This window comes from Vigna umbellata, chromosome 1, assembly GCF_029865625.1.
Source record: "Vigna umbellata cultivar VRB3 chromosome 1, Vumbellata_1.0, whole genome shotgun sequence".
NCBI classification, from domain to species: Eukaryota; Viridiplantae; Streptophyta; class Magnoliopsida; order Fabales; family Fabaceae; genus Vigna; species Vigna umbellata.
Window position 1 is genome coordinate 77,016,916 of NC_142165.1, and position 22,094 is coordinate 77,039,009.

The 22,094-nt window shown below is 32.4% G+C and overlaps 3 protein-coding genes across 5 annotated transcripts; all 3 read left to right on the top strand.

Moving 5' to 3' along the window:
* Positions 1-3,298: 3,298 nt before the first annotated feature.
* Positions 3,299-8,972, top strand: LOC148206421 (omega-6 fatty acid desaturase, endoplasmic reticulum isozyme 2). Of its 2 annotated transcripts, none has more exons than XM_088104287.1 (2): positions 3,299-3,354; positions 7,570-8,972. In XM_088104287.1, the coding sequence occupies exon 2, from the start codon at positions 7,581-7,583 to the stop codon at positions 8,730-8,732; it is 1,152 nt and encodes a 383-aa protein (XP_087960413.1). In that variant the 5' UTR covers positions 3,299-3,354; positions 7,570-7,580; the 3' UTR covers positions 8,733-8,972. The 2 variants fall into 2 exon arrangements, with proteins under 2 accessions (XP_087960413.1, XP_087960414.1); XM_088104288.1 differs by lacking the exon at positions 3,299-3,354 and adding an exon at positions 3,449-3,823.
* Positions 8,973-12,010: 3,038 nt separating this feature from the next.
* On the top strand, positions 12,011-18,119 carry LOC124830460 (DNA polymerase delta small subunit). Of its 2 annotated transcripts, XM_047304178.2 has the most exons (15): positions 12,011-12,149; positions 12,231-12,360; positions 12,492-12,598; positions 13,278-13,401; positions 13,635-13,742; positions 14,284-14,399; positions 14,485-14,568; positions 15,313-15,381; positions 15,461-15,532; positions 15,616-15,707; positions 15,787-15,914; positions 16,115-16,216; positions 16,336-16,403; positions 17,282-17,354; positions 17,863-18,119. In XM_047304178.2, exons 1-14 carry the CDS (start codon positions 12,111-12,113, stop codon positions 17,333-17,335), a joined length of 1,293 nt encoding a protein of 430 aa, XP_047160134.1. In that variant the 5' UTR covers positions 12,011-12,110; the 3' UTR covers positions 17,336-17,354; positions 17,863-18,119. The 2 variants fall into 2 exon arrangements, with proteins under 2 accessions (XP_047160134.1, XP_087960415.1); XM_088104289.1 differs by lacking the exon at positions 14,485-14,568.
* Positions 18,120-18,227: 108 nt separating this feature from the next.
* On the top strand, positions 18,228-19,910 carry LOC148206422 (uncharacterized). The gene is made up of 2 exons (XM_088104290.1): positions 18,228-19,191; positions 19,654-19,910. The coding sequence occupies exons 1-2, from the start codon at positions 18,901-18,903 to the stop codon at positions 19,741-19,743; spliced, it is 381 nt and encodes a 126-aa protein (XP_087960416.1). The 5' UTR covers positions 18,228-18,900; the 3' UTR covers positions 19,744-19,910.
* The last annotated feature ends 2,184 nt before the right edge of the window (positions 19,911-22,094 follow it).

A 22,094-nucleotide genomic window follows, 5' to 3' on the forward strand; every position in this document is an offset into this window, starting at 1 on the left:
TTAAATGCAATGCATATATCTCTGTGTTGTGTTCTGTGTTGTGCTGTGCTCTGCGTTTTTTTGCTGTGTGCGTGTGTTGGGAGCAAGGAAGAAGATAACCAGGCCAAAAACGGATGTCGGGTATCCGTTTGGATCTGAAACGGATGTCGATATCCGTCGACGGATGTTGACATCCGTTTTCCCTTAAACGGATGTTGACATCCGTTTTCCCTTAAACGGATGTTGACATCCGTTGACGGATGCTCACATCCGTTTAAAGATTATACGGTTTATATTTTAGGGTTTTATTACGCACCTTCACGCCTCTGAACCTCTCACGCCTCTGAACCAGCACCTTGAAGCACCACCACACTCACGACTGAAGATGAATTGCTTTCCCATTTTCAATCTTACTAAACACAAAGTCCACCACACTCTCACGTTACAATTCTATAAAAGAGAAGAAGAAGTAACGTAAGAGACAACCTGAGAAAAATAATAAAGAGAAAGAGGAAAGAATGATAAAAAGGATAAATGTCCTCGTGAGATTTTAAATAATATTAACCCTAAAATTTTAATAAGGATAAACTAGGAATGAAAAAATAAAAAAAGGGTAAAAGGGGAATGAGATAGTAGAGGAAGCAAGTTGTGGTGGTGGAGAGAGTAACACTCATCACTCAATGTCAGAACAAAAGTAAATCATAAAGATGTCTTCCTCAAAAATTTGGTTTTCGAAAGAAATTTGAAAATTTATTTATTTTATTTATATTAACAACATTTTAATTTATTAAGTTTTTTTATCTGACTTACTTAATTATATTATATAAATATAGTTTCTTTGTCCTTTTTTCCTGTCTAAACTCTTAAATTTCCATTCTGTATTAATCTTTTTTATAAAATAAATAACTAAATTATGAAGCTAAAAATTTCAACCAACAATCATATCTTTTTTTTTGTTAAGCTATTTATTTGCATGATCTTATATATTTTGATGGAAATTGTGAATTCAAAAGTTTAAAATAAAGAAGATTTCTTAGAAAGAAACTTTGTTTTTTTTTTCACTCTGATGGGACATTGATGTCTGTCCACAAGTTTATATTTGCGGTATTATTTTTTTTAATGCTCTTCATTTACAAATTACACTTTTCAGTGTATTTCAAAAACATGTTATTCTGAAGATTTTTACCTTTCTGTGTGGTATTTTTTTTTTAATTTGTCTCCAAAAAATCTTGATTAAAAATTGTCCACATATAACTTGTCTCAATTTAACGCAAGCTGTATAGAAAAGTGGTTTAAGAGAAACACAGAGAATGTACCATAAGATTCTACATCATGTGGCTGATAATTATATATTCAGGTTCATTTGTAAATATATAATATATATATATATATATATATTCTGTGACAAAAGCTATTCAAAATCGGTTGGCCATTGTTGAATCAGCTGGTGACTCGTTGGGATGTCGATGACCATAAGATAAGGAGTCACGTGAGAGTCCCAGATATTTTGGTAGGAAAAGGTCCAATAAGAGGTAGAGAGTGCAAGCTTGTGAATGAATAGATTGGTTAAAATAAATTAAGTTTGTGAATGAATGATTGGTTAAAAAAAATTAAGTTTATTGAATGTAAGTATTTAATAATGAAGATATTTATTGCATATGTTGAGAAGTCACTTGAATTACATTAAAGTTGGTAGATATTTTATATGTTTTATTAAAACGGGTTTAATATTTTAATATTGTATTAACCATTTATTATAAGTGTCAACAAAGGTCACCATCCATTCATCAAAAGACTTCATTAATGACAAAAGATACGTGTTATCAACATATTCTTTTTGTACACAATTATTAAATGGATTAATTAATTATTTATTTATTATCTTATTTAAATAGAAAATTGAAAATCAAAATTTGTTTATATTTAAGTTCAATAAGAACGATTTTTTTTAGTAATGAATTAAAAAAAAAAGAGGTAAGTATAGTATTAACATTCTTACCGTAAATACTATCTTCGTATATCAAATATATATATATATATATTATATATATATATATATATATATATATATATATATATATATATATATATATATATATATATTTATTGACATTGAATATTCAAATACATGTAACCTATTTTTATATATAATGACATTATTTATAAAATATCTCTTATTTATTTGGGTTTTACTTTCAACTACTTTCCTTTTTTATATCAAATTATAATGAAGGGTAATTCAAAAATTGAAATATATATTTAGTTATTTTCCTGTACAAAATTATCAATTTTATTTTTACAAATAAAAACTTATAAAATCAGTCTTTAACATATAAATGTTATTAATTTGGTCAACGTTATTTATTTATAACCTTTTTAATTTGATTATTATATATATAAAGTATAAATCAAATTAAAAATATATGTAAAAAGTAATGGTAAGAAAGACAGATGAAGACATTTTCTTATATATCTAAAAACTAATTTAATAAGGTTTTATTCTATGTGTAACACTTATCTTAATAATTTCTTATATATGTATAGGAGCCATATTTTAAATTTTAAAAAATAACTTTACATGAAATTGATAGATAATATCAATTAATTTTCTTAATTGTGTTTAATTTATAAAATGATGTTAATTTTCACATTATTAATTTCAAACCAACTTTAAATAATAAAATAAAAATTTACACATTTCTATAACAGTTCTTGAAACCCCACATCTCACTGTTAGGATGATATCACAAAATATTCATATTTGTATTGGTGCCATACATTTTGTGAAACCTTATCCTCTCACTTTTAATTGCACGGCCATTAGCAGTTTAAAATCATGCACGGTGATGACCAGTTTAAAAACATTGGAAAATCCGACATTTCAATGCAAATTTTTAATTTTTTTAAAAATCACTAGAAAACATATTCACGTTTAAAATTTATATATATAAATAACCATTTTTTTTAATGCATTCAAACCAGTGGCAGGCATGCCATTAAAAGAAGAAGATGATATTTCCCGTCAGAAAATAGAGAGTATGGGAACGGTGTAAAAGTTTCACCCTAACCCATCTAAAACTGTACTATTTTTTTATAAGAATATTAAACATGGATGCAATAGAAAGTGGGCCTTTGAGATGAAGGAGGAAAGAGGTAAGGTGAGCCATAAGGAAGCATTGGCATTAGCAGAAAAACGTGTAAAATTATCCAGTGGGCCCTACCTTCATTGGACGGAGGCCTCACCTCCACTGTAACTCACTCCCAAACAAACCTTAAATACAGCCCTCCGCATTCTTCTAACCTTGCCCCCTTTCTCACTCCCTCCCTTCACACATTCTTCACCGCACCAACCAACTTTCTTCCTCATACTTTCAGGTAACTTTCTCTCTTGTTATCTCTTTCTTCTCGTATTTTCTCCCAATGCTATCTATCTATCTGTTTTATCTCTCTATCTATGTATGTTTCTCTCTCCTATTCTTACCTTCCTTTCCCTAGTCTCGCTCGATCTAACTGTTTCCGCTCTCCGCGCTTCGATTCATTTTAAATTCCACGCTTATTTTATTTTACGTGATTTTCGTACAACGTGATTTGATTGTGGCCATTTCTTCCATGTCCTGTTTGATTTTCACACTCTAGTTTTCTCCTCCGCATATGCATATATAAAACCCTCTCTGTACTTCTATTTTATGATGCATCTTTATCGGATCTAAGGACGAAGCTTCGTTTACCTCCCGTCGCTTGTCGTATTTCTGGTTTGTATTAATACACTGGAAAACGGCAGCATTGTGTTCTTCTCTTCTGTAATAAGCCTGGTTGTCGTGAATCTGAACAAATTTTGCTTGAGGTAACCTGCCACCTCTGTTCTCTTTCAGATCTTGTTTATTCGCTTGTGTTAATCTGTGTGTTTGCTGTCAAACTGATACACACCACTTATCCGGAATTAGGATTTCACTGATTGTTCCTTTTTTTCTTTGATGATTGCGCCTTATTTACTGTTGTGCTTAATGAATAGTTTGGTTGACCAATTGGATGGTTGGTGAGTTAGAATATTCGGATTCGCTTGCCCAACTTGGGTTATAAAATCAACTTGGGTTATAAAATCTCTGCACGATAAATTTTGGTATTGTTTTGAGGAAGGAAAATTCTTCTTTCTGTTCTATTCTTAAATTGCACTTTTCTTTCCTTTTTAAAATATATATATACATACCATGCCTTTAAAAAGCTATACTTATTACTTTCAAATAATTAATAATTATGAATGTTTGAACAATGTGTATTTATTGGGATATGTTGCTATTTATTTAATTTAAAATATGTTATTGATGGTAGAGTTTACTATTTATTTAATTTAATTGATATCTCATTATCCCTTTTTTGGTTTTAGTATTGTAAAAGAAAAGAATAGAATTTTAGTTATCATCAATTTTATAATTTGGTTTAACCTTTGTATTTTGTTTTGATGTTTTTTTTTTCTATGTATTTCAAGTCATTTTAATTTTCATAGATTATTGTTATTGTTATTATTAAAGTAATGTAAAGTTTATTAAATTTTATTTCACATATCTCTATAAGGATTCTATAGGTATACATTAAATTTTACAAAATAAACTTTATATATAAATAAATAATGTTATATAATGATTTTTTTTGTCTTAGCAATATTGAATTCTCACTTCGGATTTGTATTTCCTGTAAAAAAATTCACAGCGTTTTTGTGTTTCGCTCTTATTAGGCCTATTTATTTATGTAGATTATTATTTAGTACTCTGTAATATAGGAATGACTTTTTCTGACATTATTTAATATTTTTTATCAAAATGTGTGATTTTTCTCCATTCAAATTTGTTAACCATTTGAACGGAGTAATATGTACTGTAATTTCTTTTCTAGTTTTTTTTGGATTTGACTGTCTATATGCTTGTTGTTTGAGTGTAATTGTTTATGCGATCTTAGAAAAGAGGAGAGAGTAAGAGAGGCAACTTTTTCTTAACTTAAATGGGAAAAGATATCATTATAAAATGGGAATTCTCACTTCCATTGATTATTCATAGTAATAGGAAATCCTGTTTTTATAAATATTATTTTTATGAAATTTAACATGGACTACGTCTTAATTGGACTCATTCATTATGCCTCTTTCTTTCCTGTTTATTTGAACAAAAATAATAAAAGTATAGTTAAACAGGTCTTAATATTTTTTGTTGGCTGCTACTTGATGTTGGAAATCATATTGATTACTTAATTATATTTTACAGGTTCATTTCTTATCAATTTATGTTTATGTATATATGTATTTACTTTGATGTAGAAATAAAAAGTGTAAATTAAAAAGTCTTATAAGTATTTTAATAAAACTGAGATAATTTATTGTATACTTTGGTTTATAGAAAAATTCTTAAATCAAATCTCACATAAAAAAAGACATGGGGGACAAATTATATTTTTATGTGATATCAGGTAACTGCATAGTTTCTCTTTCCCACAGTAAATTTAACGGCAATGAAGAGCGGTGTATCTATGTTTTTCTAGACTCTCGTTTATTCATATGTAATATATATAGATGTTGTTAATGTATTAGTATTAATTATGCATATTATTTTCTTTTTAATTGCTATATTAGTTACATATGCTTAAAAAATAAATTATATTACAATAACTCGAGAAAGTGTAAAATATTTTCCTCACTGTAGATTTTCTCGTTTTTATTTAAATTAAACTCCATTGTGAACAACAAAATGAAGAGTCAATTAGAATTTATTAGAGCTGCATGAAAGTTGGTACGATAAATGTTATAATGATTTTTTATTAAGTTCTAATTTTCGATATTTTGTAATTAATAAAAATATATATTAAAGAATTATTTACGTATTACTATATTATTTAGTTATTTATTGTTTATTATGATTTTAATTAATTATAAATAATTGTAAACGTCAATTATTATAATTAGCTTAAATTGTTAGTTAATATATTATATAATATTTGCTTTTGTATTATGTTTTTAAACTTTTTAATGAACAAGTTGTTATTATATTTAGTTTAATGAGAATTTAGTAAAAATATTTTTTTTAAGATTTACAATAATTTTTGTTATGAAATTTTTAAAAATGTCGTGTTAGTAATTTTTATTTCAAATTATTTTTGTTGCATTCAATTCAATGTTCATTAATGTCTATATGTGAAAGCGACTGAAAGAATAAAATCTGATTTGTCCAAGACATAATTCACTACCTCGTTTATCATTATATATATTGCCATGTTTATGGTGGGTCCGCCTCTGAGTCATCGTTTGTTGCCGATAATACAAACAAAGTGTTTACATCAGTTAGATTGATTGACGAGTTTGCAAGTTGTATTTGTTTTAGCTTTGAATAATTTTGTTTAAAGATGGGACATCTTGAAGCCGGTTGAGTTGTATTTATTTATGATAAATTCTTTTGGTGCAATGTACCCAACTTGTAATCAAAACTCCTACAGTAAATGTCGTTATAAGTTTCTCTGGTTGAGATCTAAACACCTGTTTTGTTTAATGGTTGCAATTTGTCCTACCTAACTTTCGTCGAACTTCCCTGGAGGATGGCGGCTGCTCGCTTTTCTTAAGCGAATATGTTTAGAAAGCGATATATGGTGTTTTATATTTTTAATTTATATTATTAGACTTAGTATTTTTTTTTTACATGAAGCTAAGGATTATGATTATAGAAAATACTGTATTTCGATTTCGATTGCAATATTTTCACTCTAAAACAAACAGTAAAGCATGACACACTCTACAAATCAAATTTAGTTTCTGTATCATTTGCTTAGTAGTTGACACAGTTCTACCTTTTGTCAAGATGATCGTCACTAGTGAGACATTGGGTGAAAGTATGGAAAGCTAATATAGTGTCATATCTAGCTATTTATGCTTATTGTTTCTCATTGGAAAAGTCTTCCCTCTTGTTTACAGATCTGAATAATGTTGCATGTTTATTTTTCTGAATTGTGAATGAATCTTTTTTACGTTTATTTTTGCATGTGGGTTGCTTTTTTCTTTTAATTATAAAATCATAGCTTAGACAACGCCCTGTCCAAATCATTTTTGTTTTGTGACCATGGTGTACATCTATTACCTTGGTTTGGACAAAGAGAATGGTCCATGCTCAAGTCCATTATAAGAAGAAAATAAAAATATAACAGGTGATTAGTGGTTTCAACATACTCTGTTAGCATGTTTTATCTAACACTTTCTGTTAGCAATCTCTATTCCTGTATAGGTAATTGCGTGTTTCTCTATTCGCGTTTAATCTGTGTATTATTATTATTACAAGTAGGATTATCTCCCCCCTTATCAAATGTGAGTATAGAGATGAAACGTAATGAACTAGAAAACGATACTGAGGAAATTGTTGCCTACTTTTGTTGAAATGTTCACTGTGCACTATTTTAATAATGCATGTTTTGCTCTGAAGATCACACATTGTATCCATTCTAATGCTGTGTGCTTTTAGAAGCTACTAGGTAGGTATTGTTGATAATTCTTGGCTTGAGAGTCTTGTTCATGGAAATGCAAAGTGTTGTAAGAATATGCCCTGATGTTGTCTTTTGCAGGTTGTGTGAAGATGGGGGCTGGTGGCCGAACCTTTGTCCCTCCTTCCAACAGGAAATCAGAGGCCGATCCTCTGAAGCGGGTGCCATTTGAAAAACCTCCTTTTAGCCTCAGCCAGATCAAGAAAGCCATACCACCTCACTGTTTTCAGCGCTCTGTTCTCCGCTCATTCTCCTATGTCATTTATGATCTAACTATAGCCTTCTGCCTGTATTATGTTGCCACCCATTACTTTCACATCCTTCCCCAACCACTGTCTTTCCTTGCATGGCCAATCTACTGGGCTGTCCAAGGTTGTATCCTCACTGGCGTTTGGGTCATTGCTCATGAGTGTGGTCACCATGCTTTCAGTGACTACCAGTTGCTTGATGATATCGTTGGCCTTGTTCTCCATTCTGGTCTCCTAGTCCCATACTTTTCATGGAAATACAGCCATCGCCGTCATCACTCCAACACCGGTTCTCTCGAGCGGGATGAAGTATTTGTGCCAAAGCAGAAGTCCGGTATGCAGTGGTACTCTAAATACCTCAACAATCCACCAGGCAGAGTCCTCACACTAGTCGTCACCCTCACTCTTGGTTGGCCCATGTACCTGGCTTTTAACGTGTCAGGCAGGCCTTATCCAAGGTTTGCTTGCCACTATGATCCTTATGGTCCTATTTACTCTGATCGTGAACGACTTCAAATATATATATCAGATGTTGGAGTACTTGCAGTATGCTATGGCCTTTACCATCTTGTCATGGCAAAAGGGCTTGCCTGGGTGGTGTGTGTTTATGGAGTTCCGTTGCTAGTGGTCAATGGATTTCTGGTGTTGATTACATTCTTGCAGCATACTCACCCTGCATTACCGCACTACAATTCCTCTGAGTGGGACTGGTTGAGAGGAGCTTTGGCAACAGTTGACAGAGATTATGGAATTCTGAACAAGGTCTTCCATAATATTACAGACACTCATGTAGCACATCACTTGTTCTCCACAATGCCGCATTATCATGCAATGGAGGCTACAAAAGCAATAAGGCCCATTTTGGGAGAGTATTATCGGCTTGACGAGACTCCATTTGTGAAGGCAATGTGGAGAGAGGCAAGAGAGTGTGTTTACGTGGAGCCAGATCACGATACTGAGAACAAAGGTGTATTTTGGTACAACAACAAGTTGTGAGATTAGTGCTGCGGCGTTTCAAGTTTCCTTTGTGTCGGTTAAGTATGCAAACCTGCTTATTGGGAATAATTTTGGTAAACCCTAATGTTGTTGGTTGTAGTGTCTAAAAAGTAGTGTAGCTGTTTTTGTTTGCAGAATAAGATATGCCATCTCAGAACAGTTTAATTATTGCACCAAGACTTGAATCAGTGCATGTACACCATGCTCTTACGCTGTTGAGGAAAGCTTATTCTTGTTCTAGTTTTATTGCAAGCAATTCGCATATTCTGTTCCCATTTAAAAGTTCTAAAATCATTATTCTCAAACGAGTCACATTAGTAATTATTACACTTGTTTTTCTAAATGTTGAGAAGCAGGCCTAATGATTCAGTTTTTAATTCACTGAACTCGTCTTGCAATTGAAGTTATTTCTAATGAGATTCACTTTAAACTTATTTCTAATCGTTGGGCCTATTGAATCTCTACTCTTCAAGTGATAGAATTAAAGAAGAGAGATCCCTGATATTATTAGAAGACACTTCGATTGTCACAATAAATAACAGGGATACTGACCTTGAGTTGAAGTTCTTGAAGAAGAGATTGCAACCACTGAATTTCAACATTAGTCTTAAGGTTGTGGTATTCGGCTTCATGATCGAGCAACCAAAGTTGTATTTTAGACCACTAGGACACCAAAGTAAAGCCAATGTATATACATGCACCTGAGGTTGAGCGTTTGTCATTAATGTCAGATGACGAATCTGCATCACAATATACATGGATAGTGTATCTGTTGCGAACAATTGAAATAGGCTGAATGTGCAAACCATAAGAGGTAGATCTTTTAGATAGCATAGAATACCCTTGACTGTCTTCCAATGTTCAATGAGAGGTTGAACCACGAATTGACAAACTTTATGCATACTATATCTAATCTCTGACCCGATAATAATGATATAATGTAAAGCACCAACTGTGGATCGATAAAGGGATGAATCATCCATATAATCAGAACCAGGTTTAGATAATTTGAGACCACCAGGAAAAGGAGGAGAAACTCCTTTGCCAACTCTGTTAAGGTCACAAATATATTTACTAAGTAAGAAGAAGAGAACTACTAGAAAGTTTGTTGATCTGAATTCCCAAAAAGTACTCAGGAATTCCAAGATGCTTAAGAGCATAACCAATGCATAATTTTGAGATAGCGGTCTGAAGTAAAGCTAAAGAAGATCCAGTGAAGATAATGTCATCCACATAAATGAAAACATAGAGACAGTCAATAGCAAAAGTGAATGTCAGAAGAGAAGGATCACACTTGCTTTGATGAAAACCAAAACCAGTAAGAGTAGTGGTGAGTTTCTCATGCCAGGCTAGGGTCCTGTTTTTATCCATAAATTGACTTGTAAAGCTTGCAAACAAGATTGGAATCAGAAGACAACCAGGTGGTTGAGTCATGGTTTGACAATACCAGACTTGGACCGAGTTTGCATTGCATGAGTGGAGGTAGACTAAGATGTAACAATAGGAAGAGAAAACTCAGCTACAAGAGGTAAATCAGGAGCAGAATTAGAAGTGGGTAAGGCAGTGGAGGAACTGCCTAGATCGTGTGTAGGGAGAGATGAAATAGGATTGAATGTTTTTATGTGTTTTCTTTTGCTTTGCTATTGAAATGTTTTAAATGTTGCCTTTCATTTTACTTAATGCTCCAGACAACTAATATTAAAACGGTTTATGCCTTTTATTTAGTGAAATCTATAACATTAATAAAAGATATTAGGTTCCGTTATAATTAATTAGGTTTAGATGATTAGTATGCCATAGTAGATAATACTACCGGTATACACATGCTTTAAATTTAGCTTTTATTTGCATAAAATTAATTAGTTACATTTTAAAAAATGGTTTAAATAATTGTTTGGTCTCTATTTTTTTGTCCATTTTGTTTAAGGTGGAATTCAATTTTTTCCATGTTAAATATGGTTTCTATTTGACTAAATTATATTTAATTTAATCATTTTTCATGATAACGTCTAAATGGTTGACGCAATATAAATAGGTGTCACGTGTTAGTTTGTAGATTTTTTTAATTTAAAAAAATTGTTCACATGTCAAATCAACATTATATCATGTGTTAAATCAATATTAGTATCACGTGTCAAGCTAGTACTAGTATAATATGTTAGTACGTGAGTTTATTAATTTTTTATTTTCTTTTTTTTTTAATTTAAAAAAGTTGTTCATGTGTTAAGTCAACATTGTATTACGTAATAATGTCTGTGTTATATTCAATTTAGTCACAATTTTCATTAATTTTGTTTAATTTAATATTTTTTGATAATTTTGTTCAATTGAGTCTCAATTAGGGTGACAAAATTACTCATATTCGTGAGTATCTATAGATATCTAATATTTATTATTCACGAGTAACAAGTATTTTAATACTTATTTATAAGCAGATTGAGTAGGGATATCATTTTACACACATTAGTGAGTATTCATTATCCACAAAAGAAAAATATATTTTATTAATTTAAATTTAATTAAAATTTAAATTAATTTATAGTTTTTATTTTAATTTATATTTAATTTAATTGATATTACATTTTATATTCTTTTGTAACTTTATTTAGATTTTGTTTTAAAAATAATGAAAAAAATTTCTTCTAATTTTGTAAATAATGAAAAAAAAATTAAAATAAGGAAGAACTTTCCTTCTAATTTTTAAATAATAAAGAATTTTTCACTAATTCTAAAAAAATAAAGATTTTTTCTTATATTTTAAAAATAATGAAAAGATTTCCTTATAAAATTTAAAATTGTACCTGAGTTTAACGAAATTTATAATTAAATTGAACCTAAAACAACGTGACATTGACATTTATACTGACATTATTACATAACACAAGTTGATTTAATATATACTACAACATTTTCTTAAAATAAAAAAATAAAATTAAAGTTTAAAATTTTTTAAAAAATAAATAAAAATCGGAAACTGAAGTGTAACGTAACTTTGTTAACCATTTAGACAATGTAAAAAAATAGATAATTTACAAAACAAAATTCATATTGAATATTAGAAAAAAATAATCTCACGTGAAACAAAATAATTAAAAATAGAGAAAAAAATATTTAAGCTCTAAAAATCCAAAGTAATGTTTTCTTTTACTAAAATTCTAAGTAACGTTGTTATTTATGAATTTAAATAAATTAGTTATCATTTATCATATAGAAAATACTAAACGGGTAAAGAATCAGAGATATCGCACATGGTGCAAGGTAATAAAACCGTTTATCTACGCTTTATTAAAGAAATTGAGTATTTATATGTTGTTCTCCGCAGGGTTGAAAGAAAGAAAGAAAGAAAGAAAGAACTGAAGCGAGGGAAGTGTTCCCGCCATGGGAATAGAGCGCGTGCAGTGTGACTATGTCTCTCTGGTCAATGCTCTTTCTCTCTGCTTCACTTGTGTTGTGATTTTTTATGACGAATGTGTTAATTTGATTTCTGTGTGGAAGCAGGACGAAACCTTCGAAATTGGAAAAGAGAAGTATCACGGTCAACAGTACTGCCATATTTACTTCGCACGCCTTCATTTGATGCGGACTCTCTTGTATTCACTCGTTCCTCACTGGAAACCTAATTTTCCCGGTAACCTACTCCTTCTTTTTCTACCATCACATCCACTTAGGGTTATATAATACTATCATATTCCTCTGTGTTGTGGTGTTTCTTTTGTTTTGAGGTTTCAATTATTTTTTTACGGTTTCTGTTTCGCACAGTGTGCACGGTGTTGGAATTGGAAGAGGGCAAGGAATGTGTCATTGTTGGAACCCTCTACAAACACATGCAGCTCAAACCTCGCGTACTTGATGAGTATTCTAAGCAGGTTCCTCTCTGTTTATACTTCATGGGTATTCCCATCAATATTGCACGTGTGCTTTTAAATTTTAATTAAATTGTAAAAGTATAATTAAGAAAATATTACAGAGAATATTAAGAATGAATAATGAGTGCACTGACACTGTAAATGTTTTTTACACGTTCATTTAATCTCGGATTGACATGTATGATAATTTGTTGACCTTTTAAACTGCCGGTCTTAAAAGTCGTATCAATGTTGGTATCTGATTATTTCACAGCGTCAATATAGATATTAAGTCTGGAGATTAGTTTATGTGATGATGAAAACGTTGAAATGCTGGCATTTGAAACTCTGTTTTAGTTTACTTGTGTTGTCAATTATTTGTAAATATATCGTTTATGCGTAATGTAAACTGTACGATTCGGGTATTTTTTAAAGGAGATGCAGAGAAACCAAAGTGTCTTTTTGTTGAATTACTAATTAAAGTGGAGAAAAAATGTTTGCTTGGTTAAATATGGAAGCTTTTGAGTTGTGTTGTGTTGTGTTATGGGACTATGGAGAGCATCTATGTCAGCCATCCTGCTATTGAGAGTAAGGACTTGAATTTGTTATATAAGGATGCATCTTGTGCTTTCTTTTGTGAAATTTGATAACAGTGTGCGGAGGTGCTATATTTCACTATTTTTCTGCTGATAATATGCAGAAATCAGTGGTTCCACTTGTCAAGCCACATAACTTCATGCACTCTGATGATTACCTAGTTTTGGAAGATGAAAGTGGGCGGGTTAAGCTCAGCGGAAATATCATTCCGCCTGAATATGTAACAGGTCTATATGATGAACAACTTAACTTTATTTAGTAAATAGATTGTTATAAGAAGGCAATTAGAATCAGGTGTATGTTAATTCTAATTTCTTTCAGTTTGGATTGCTTTGTTTTCAGATTTGTTTAATATATCTGAGGTATCTAGAAATAACACATGTAGCTATGCAACATGCCTGCCGTACAAATGGCTGTCATTTGGAACATGACAATTTTATACTTACATTGTCTGCAACAGGAATTGTGGTCGCTGTACTTGGAAAGGAAAGTGGGGCAGGTGACTTTTTGGTTCAGGATGTACTAGATGCTGGCTTACCCCCACAGATAGAATTCCCCCTTAAATCAGGTACCTCTTGTATATCCTTTGCATTTTATAACCCAATAAAGCACACCCATTACACATGTATGGGATTTTTTGCCCAGACCTTAGCTACCCATGATAGATTAGGATTTCCCATTTGAGGATGGAAGGATATTTGGTGAATTGGCATCCCACTTTCCTGCATTGATGTTTCTGTTATCTATTTAGTATTTGGCCAGAAGGATTTGTGCTGTTTGAAAGTTTTATTATTGATAGTCAGCGATCATAAATTGTCTTCTGTTTCTTTTCTTATCCTAGTCTCTTTCTATTTGATTGCAATTGTATTTGCTGGAGTTAAAGAAACTAGTTTCTTATCTTTTTATATGGTCTAACTTTGAAAAGTTATCCAATTTAAATATGCTGCTTGTTCTATGCTTCATTTCCTCCTGCTTGTATTATGCACAGATAATGAGCAGCGAACTTTTAACTTTACATCTTTGATCCTCCTCACTTCAATATTTGTTATTAAAATTTCTAATTTTAGTAAAAATATTATCTTGAATTTTCTTTTGTTTGGATTCTACAGGGGAAGACAAATACGTTGTTCTTGTGTCAGGTTTAAGTGTTGGTAGCAGCACCTCTAATCCTCTTCAGTTTCAGCTTCTCATTGATCATATTACGGGGCATTTAGGGGATGAGAAGGTTTGTCCTGTTTTTCTCCCAACTTATCAAGCTGATAATTATTCACCATTAAGTTTTCACTAATGAAAAGTGACAAATTACACAGGCACAACTTTTTGCATCAAAAATTGTTCAAGTTGTCTTTGCTGGGAATTTAGTTGAGATACCTCACAGAATTCTTAATGGACAGGTATTTATGTTTCCGTATAGGGAGAGAAATAGGAAAATTAAAATTAGAGAGAAACCGTTAGTTTTGCATGTCATTTACTGGCTACGTTAGCTTCTTACTGTGTAAGGAGAGATCTGATTTATTACAGGGAAAGAATAGTATAAGTATGTGACGATGTGTGGTAGTACAAAAGTAATATAACAGCAATATCAAGCACTGATATCTTAACAATTTCAATGACAAGTTTCTTTAATGATATTGCATTTGTTTTCTACTACTGAGTTTCCTATACTAATATCTCTTTGCTAAACAAGTTTAAACAATGCACTCAATATAAGTCAATAGTTTTACTTTTTTTATTCTAATAAAGTAAACACCCTAACATATGATCACATACTCTTCTAATGTAATTTGTACTGTATCATCACCAATTAGTTTTCTCTGGTATCTGAATTCTTGGTTGCACTTGCTCTCTATTATTTGATTTAGTTGCCGTAGTAATTCACTATTTTTTAGGAATATTGCAGAGTCATCTGATTTGTGTTAATGGATAATTAGATGAGAAGAATTAAGTAATCCCGCTACTTGTTAACATCTTAGAATTGCATTTAAGATTTACACACTTTTTATTTATATAAAGTCTAGATTGACATACAGTGCCCATTGCATGCGATTGCTGATTTCAGTAAATAATACAACCAATTTTATGGTATTTAATCTGTAATTCCTAATGTGATTTATTGGCCTTTTGATCAATATTTGAAGAATTTGGCTTCAGAAGATTTTGCAAGAATGTCTGAGCCAATAAGGGAGCTAGACATTCTGTTGAGTCAGGTTCGTTTCGTTGCAGTCATTCTTAAATTTTACTCCTTGTTTTTCTTAATAATATGCTTAAGTTTTACTTGCTTTTCAGATAGCTGCTGGTTTGCCTTTGGATATTATGCCAGGACCCAGTGACCCTGCGAATTTCTCATTGCCACAACAGGTTCTTATGTTTTTCTTTCAAGGTTTATGTATGTCATATTAACATGTGCTGTTTTGCTTTGTTACTAAAATTATCACTTTCAGTCATTGCATGAATGCCTTTTCCCTGGGTCGTCATCGTATAATACTTTCAGATCCTGTACAAATCCTCATTCTTTTGAGCTTGATAATGTCAGGTAAATAGTCTATTCTCAATATTATTGTCTTTGTTGCTAAATGCATTATACGTTGAACATGATCCCACACTGCTTGCAGGTTTCTTGGGACATCCGGTCAAAATGTAGATGATCTTGACAAATATTCAGATGCAAAAGATAAACTTGAATTCATGGAAAGGACATTAAGATGGAGGCATTTAGCACCCACCGCACCTAATACTCTTGGTATGCTTATTATATATTCCTCAATGCTTTTACACTTCCTTTATCATCAATAATCCTTTTTTCTTCTGCTTAGCTCAGCCAATTTTTTCTGGAGGGTTGAACATTTGTTATATTACCTGCTATTTCTGAAGAAATATATTTCTCTTACAAAATATAAAAATTATTTATTCTCACTTCTGATACTAACTATTGTCTTCCAGGGTGCTTTCCTTTTACTGAGAGAGATCCTTTCTTCATTGAGAGTTGTCCTCACGTTTACTTTGTTGGAAATCAAGATAAATTTGAAACTCGTATCATAAAGGGTATTTTTATTCTAAAATCTATATTGTAGTGTCAGAAATAAAAGTTACTTTGTTTCTGTTTGCGTTTACTATAATATCGCTTCTCTAAAACTTCAATCAATTTTGCATATTGCTTGCAGGATCAGAAGGGCAGTTGGTGAGACTCATATGTGTTCCTAAATTCAGTGAAACTGGAGTTGCTGTTATGGTGAGCTTCAAATCGTGCACACTTCATTTTAACTTAGATATGGCCTTTTTATACTTGTATAAATACATTATTCCATTAGCATATCAGTAACATGTCTCTGGTTTGTTGTTTAAGGCAATGGATTGTTGTCCCTCTGAACGTACTAACGAGACTCACTTTAGGCATTTCATTGCAGTCTATTTAATCTTTAGAATGGGTTTCTAAATGATTAAAAGCTAAAAATATGGTTCATAGCTAGAATTTCAATGTTATCTGAAAATTTAAAAGAACTATCATCTGAAAATTATGTTGTTACTCTTTTGACAATTTTCTATACGTGAAAGATTCATGAAAGATTTTGGTGTTGGCCTGTGCCAGAGATAACTGGGTATTTCCAATTATTTTGGTTACGGATTAGTCACGTGAGACAAATAGGTTTTGGTATGTAGATTGTCTTTTTCTACCATTATGGACAACGGCAATATTTCCTCCAAGGTCCCTTAGCCCCAGCTGTACGATGGTTGATATGGTTTCCAGTTGGGTTGAAGACAATGCTTGTAAATCAGTTAATTTTGAAATTTAATGAATAAAATAATAAAGCCCTTTGCAAAATTTTTAGCTGCTCGTGTTATTGACTGTTAATATGCCAAGAACTTTACCGACCTAGCTAGTAATCTCTTGTCTTCTCTGAAAAAGAAGTTTTAGTTCGATCCTACATGGCTGTCACTGATGCTATTCTGGAATGATTTATATTTGATGAAAATGTAGTTAAGAGCAATATTCTGTAGGATTACTATTGCTGAAGGTTGTTTTCTTTGCTTAATGTCTGCTGTCTTATAAAGCTGATTTCATCTGATGTAATTCTTTCAGACTGGTAATTCCTCTTTCCCTTTTTGCAGCTTAATCTAAGGGACCTCGAATGTCATGCTCTCAGTTTTACCCTTGATCTATAAAATGGGTTAAGTCTATGAGGTATTTCCAACTGAAATCAACATCCTTTTTTTACTTGTTACATTTTCTCACTTTTAAAAGCCTAATTGGCATATTAGGCGTAACTAATTAAAAACTAATACGACAAAGTAATAATCTAAAATACAACAAAGCCATTACTGAAGTCATTTTGGTGTAATGGTTTGTTTTTTTGTAGTGCCTGATAGCAACACGCTCATGTAAAAATTGCTTTTAAGTTGTATCCATAGTTAGTGTGGCTTCTCCACTATAATAGTTGTTACAAATACAATTTGTTTAAATTTATCTGATATCTATGGCTGGTGTTATGAAGTTTAATCTTCAATGGTTTTGGCAGTTCACGTGAACAATGAACATGTGAAACTTTTATCTTTTTTAACAGGAGCTTTGAGAACTAATTTATCTGAATTAATTTTGATCCCTGAAGGCTGTCATTTTCCCCTTAAATGGGTTTGAAAGAGTCATCCATGTTTATCTGTAGACAGATGATTTTCATTTACATCTAATGCAGGTTATTCAAAATTTGTTTATTATGGGTGTATCCTTAGACGTAAAGCAAAGAACTGAAAATTGAAGCTTGAAGTTGACAGAGGCTACCTGTGTTTTTTAGTCTAATATTTATAGTATCTGATGTATTGACACCCGTGACCATTTTTCTTTGTAGTTTTGAATGTAACATAGTATTTACACTTGTGTATTTGTTTGACAATGGATATATAAGATTTCAATTCAGAAAATGTTAAGTTTTCTTATTTATTTTTTCTTCAAGGTATCTTGTCGTGTAACTTAATAATTGGTGGCTATTGCTTCCTGTACGTTATCACTTTCGGAATTTATTTTCAGGAACACTATAAACAGCTCTGGAATTTATTTTTTCGGAAAGCAATCACCCCCCTCTTATTATGGAAACAATTTTTGGGAAGTTTTTTGATGGGGTGTAATTTGGTGGGGTGTAAGAAGCAACAGCCATAATTCGTTTGCTATAGCCCATTATTAATAACTAGGAACGCATTTAGTATTAACGATGAAAGAAAAAATTCAATATTAACTATGAAAGAAAAAATTCAACTGACTATTTATGTAGAAACTAAAACTTTTATACTAATTTGAAATGTTAGTTTATTATATTATAGATAGCTAGGAGAGATAAAACAGTTTGTTTATTATATAGTAGGAGAAGGTAGGTAGTAGTATGTCAGAAAGTAGCACTGAAACTGAAGAAGGAGAGCGCAATTGTGGGTCCTTTCAACTTTAGTACTGTATTGTTCCCATCACAACATTCACATGCCATTCCCATCTAACATCACAGAAAAATCCAAAACAAGACAAAAATAAGAAAAATCTTAGGATAATTAAGTCAGTCAGAATTCATTATCCCAACCCAACGGCTATATTTTCTTCCCTCTCCAGTTCATTATTCAACCATTATCTCTTACCACTTTTGCATCTCGTAACGGTCCTCACCACAGAACATATATATAGTCTTGTTAATATTACCTCACATAACATAAATAGTGCATTTATAAGATACACCATATGCTATTCCATTATGTCAATTATTGTTTCACTTCCAATGGACACTGCTAAGGTTCAACATGTAACCAAAAAATCTTCTGATGAGCTTCTGAAGAAGTTTGCAGAAGTGGGTTGTGACGAGGGTAGAAAAAGGAGAAGGAAGAAGAGGAAGGAACATGATTTATATGACTTTGACAGCCCTTCAACAGGTGGCGCAGCTGTCGAAAGGAGGTCTCTTCTGCTGCCCAGGTTGACACGGAGGTCGGTGGTGCTCCGGCAGCTCAGGATCAGAAACAAGTCATCACTCTTTGGAAACATTCATAAGGTGAAGCCAATTCAAATCATTTTCTTCAGACAAAGCGTGTTTTTGGTCCATATGTGATAATTTTTGTTTTAATTTGTTTTCGTGAGTTGAAAAGGTGTTTTTTCTTTTGTACACTAAGTACTATTTTTTGTTCAGTTAATTATATAAATGCAATAAATTATGAAGCAATTATACAGACATCTATGTCAGCTAAAAAAGAATCAATTTGGTCGAAGAAATATTTTTTTTTCACTTTTCTTGTGTCTAAAATTCCTAGACACAAGAATAAATTCATAATGTAGGAAAAGGCTATAACATGCTTTAGAAGGGGGAATATTTAAGCCTGATTATGGCTTAACTTGAAGCTTCAAACTTTATACCAAAAATATTAATGATTTACTTTAAGAGGTAATTTTATTAACTTTGATCACTAATCATTCTTATCTGAAAAATATAAATATTTTTTTTCATGACTTGTTGCAGACGTGGCGTAGAACCATTGAAGGTGCATCCAGAGTTTTCTTGGAAGAGCATTATCATCGTCATAAGCGTTTGATCAATGACAGTGTTTAGGCTCTGTTCAAAAATGTACAACTTCTCTTTCTGCATGTGTGCAAACCTTTGTATATTTTCCCATTGTAATTTCTTCTCTCTGTTTTTCATTCTTTGATTTCTTGTAATAAAATTTATGTCTTCATTCTCCATTTTGTTATAATATCTCCTTTGAAATAGTAAAAAGAAATATAACTTATAAATCTATGTTTATGCCTGTTCTATTATATATAGATTTTCTCTATTTGGGTTTCTCCAAAAATGGTTTGTTAGACCTTTTACATCACAATTAGTTATATAAAGGTTTTTTTTAAAGTTAACTACTACATCATTTGTGTTAGTAGGTAGGAATGACGTGACGTAATAAACATTTTTATTTAAAAAAAAAGGTATACATTGAATTTTCTTTTTGTAAGACAATACGTTAAGTAATAATATATATTATAATATTTTAATAAATATTATTTTATTATTAATGTATTTTGATAGTCTTTTATAAATTTATGATTTTTAAATGCATTAAGATTTTGTAAGAAAATAAATAGCATTCACTTACTTTTAAAACAACAAAAACACGATTAATATCTTTTTTATTTTAAATAATTATTTAATTTTAAGAATATTTATCTCGATTCATTAAGGTTAAATATCCTTAAAATTAAATATATTTTTTTTAAATTACGTAGAGTGTAGGCTTTATATGTAACATTTCATTTTTAATAGTCAAATATTACAAAAATGAATATTAGATATATGATAATCAAACTACTATATAAGATAAAAAAAAAACTACGAAAGACAAGATCTACACCTATAGAATCATCTAACTTCCCAACTGTTTCACCTCACCTCTCGCTGGAGCGATTGTAAAGAATGTCTCACTAAACTCACACCATTAAGGTGACCATCGCAAAAAAGAAAACATTCACAAAGACAAACAACACAGAAGCAAGAGTAAACTAGAATACAAAACAAGTCATATATCATTTATAACGTATCACTCTTAAATCAAATGTGTAATATTCACCAATCCAAACATCTTAATGTGCAAAGACCTAAACCGACTGTTCAGACCTAGAATGTTGAACTATGACGAGTTATGCACTTGTGGTGGCCACTACTTCTTGTAAAGCCACCAGTGCAGTCAGAGGTTATGGCACCGGTTATTTTAGCCTATAGGCACCGGTTCTTGACCCAAAGCATATACATACGAGGTAAAAGGTCTGCACTATTATGCCTCGGCTGTGAACCGAGGCAAAACAATATAGGATTAGAACTCGGTTCAAAGGGAACCGAGGCAGTATGTTCTTCCTGGTTTCCCCAACAGGACGCCGTTGTCTTTCTCACGCTGCCAAACACCACACGTCGCCAAACACCACATGTCGTCGTCTTTCTCACATCGGACCACCCAAAACATCACCGTAGACCACCTTCGTCCATCATCATCTTCGTCCATCAGAGACAACGCGACGATGCAGTAAGAACCCAGGAAGACCACGCGACGTTGGCGGTAATGTGGCGGCAACACTGTCTTCACCACGCAACGACAAGGCAGCAGCGGGGAGGCAGCGGCGGTGACGTTGTGGAGCGGATCTGGAGTGGATCTGGAGCGGATCTGGAGTGGATCTGGAGTGGATCTGGAGTGGATCTGGAGCGGATCTGGAGCGGATCTGGAGCTCGACGAACGACGGCAACACGGTCTTGACCACGTGACGGCAAGGAAACAACGGGGAGGCCGCGGCGGTGAGGGAGCAACAGCGGGGAGGCGCGGCGGTGAGGCAGTGGTTGGATGGCAGGGAAACACTGTCTTGACCACACATGCAGTTGGTATGGAGCGCGAAGGGTAGTGCAGCGACGACGGTTCAGGGGCGGTGCAGCGACGGTGGTTCAGGGACGGTGCAGCAGGCAGGCCAGTGCAATGGAGGCAGTAGCGTGGACTCGTCAAGCGGAGCACCAAAGAGCAATGGAGACAGTGACAATGGTGAGGGAGACGAAGATGAAAGGGAGCGACGAATGAAGCAGAAGAAAATGGAGGGCAGAAGAAAGAGAGCGCGCATTAAAGAGGAGAAATGAAAAATTTTGAATATAGGCATCGGTTCTCTTCTACCCGAAGCCTATGCGGGTATAAAAAAATAAAAATAAACTCTGAAATCACCTTATAGGTCTCGGTTCTCTTCCACCTGAAGCATAAAAGCATTTCCATACCGGTTCTGGAGCAACCGATGCCATAAGACTCGTGACAGACATGACAGAGCAAGTCAGATGACAGGGAAAAAGGTGATTTTGACAGACTATATGATTCGGTTAGACCTTTAACCGAGGTAATAAGAGCTATATGTTGCGGTTCTGCCATGGACCAAGGTAATAAGCGT

Bases quoted from the DNA above. Each gene is read 5' to 3' on its own strand.
- LOC148206421 (XM_088104287.1), top strand. From the start codon at position 7,581: ATGGGGGCTGGTGGCCGAACCTTTGTCCCTCCTTCCAACAGGAAATCA.
- LOC124830460 (XM_047304178.2), top strand. From the start codon at position 12,111: ATGGGAATAGAGCGCGTGCAGTGTGACTATGTCTCTCTG. The intron at 12,361-12,491 runs GTAACCTACTCC...TGTTTCGCACAG, and splicing joins CTGGAAACCTAATTTTCCCG to TGTGCACGGTGTTGGAATTG. The intron at 16,404-17,281 runs GTGAGCTTCAAA...CCCTTTTTGCAG, and splicing joins AAACTGGAGTTGCTGTTATG to CTTAATCTAAGGGACCTCGA.
- LOC148206422 (XM_088104290.1), top strand. From the start codon at position 18,901: ATGTCAATTATTGTTTCACTTCCAATGGACACTGCTAAGGTTCAACAT. The intron at 19,192-19,653 runs GTGAAGCCAATT...GACTTGTTGCAG, and splicing joins TCTTTGGAAACATTCATAAG to ACGTGGCGTAGAACCATTGA.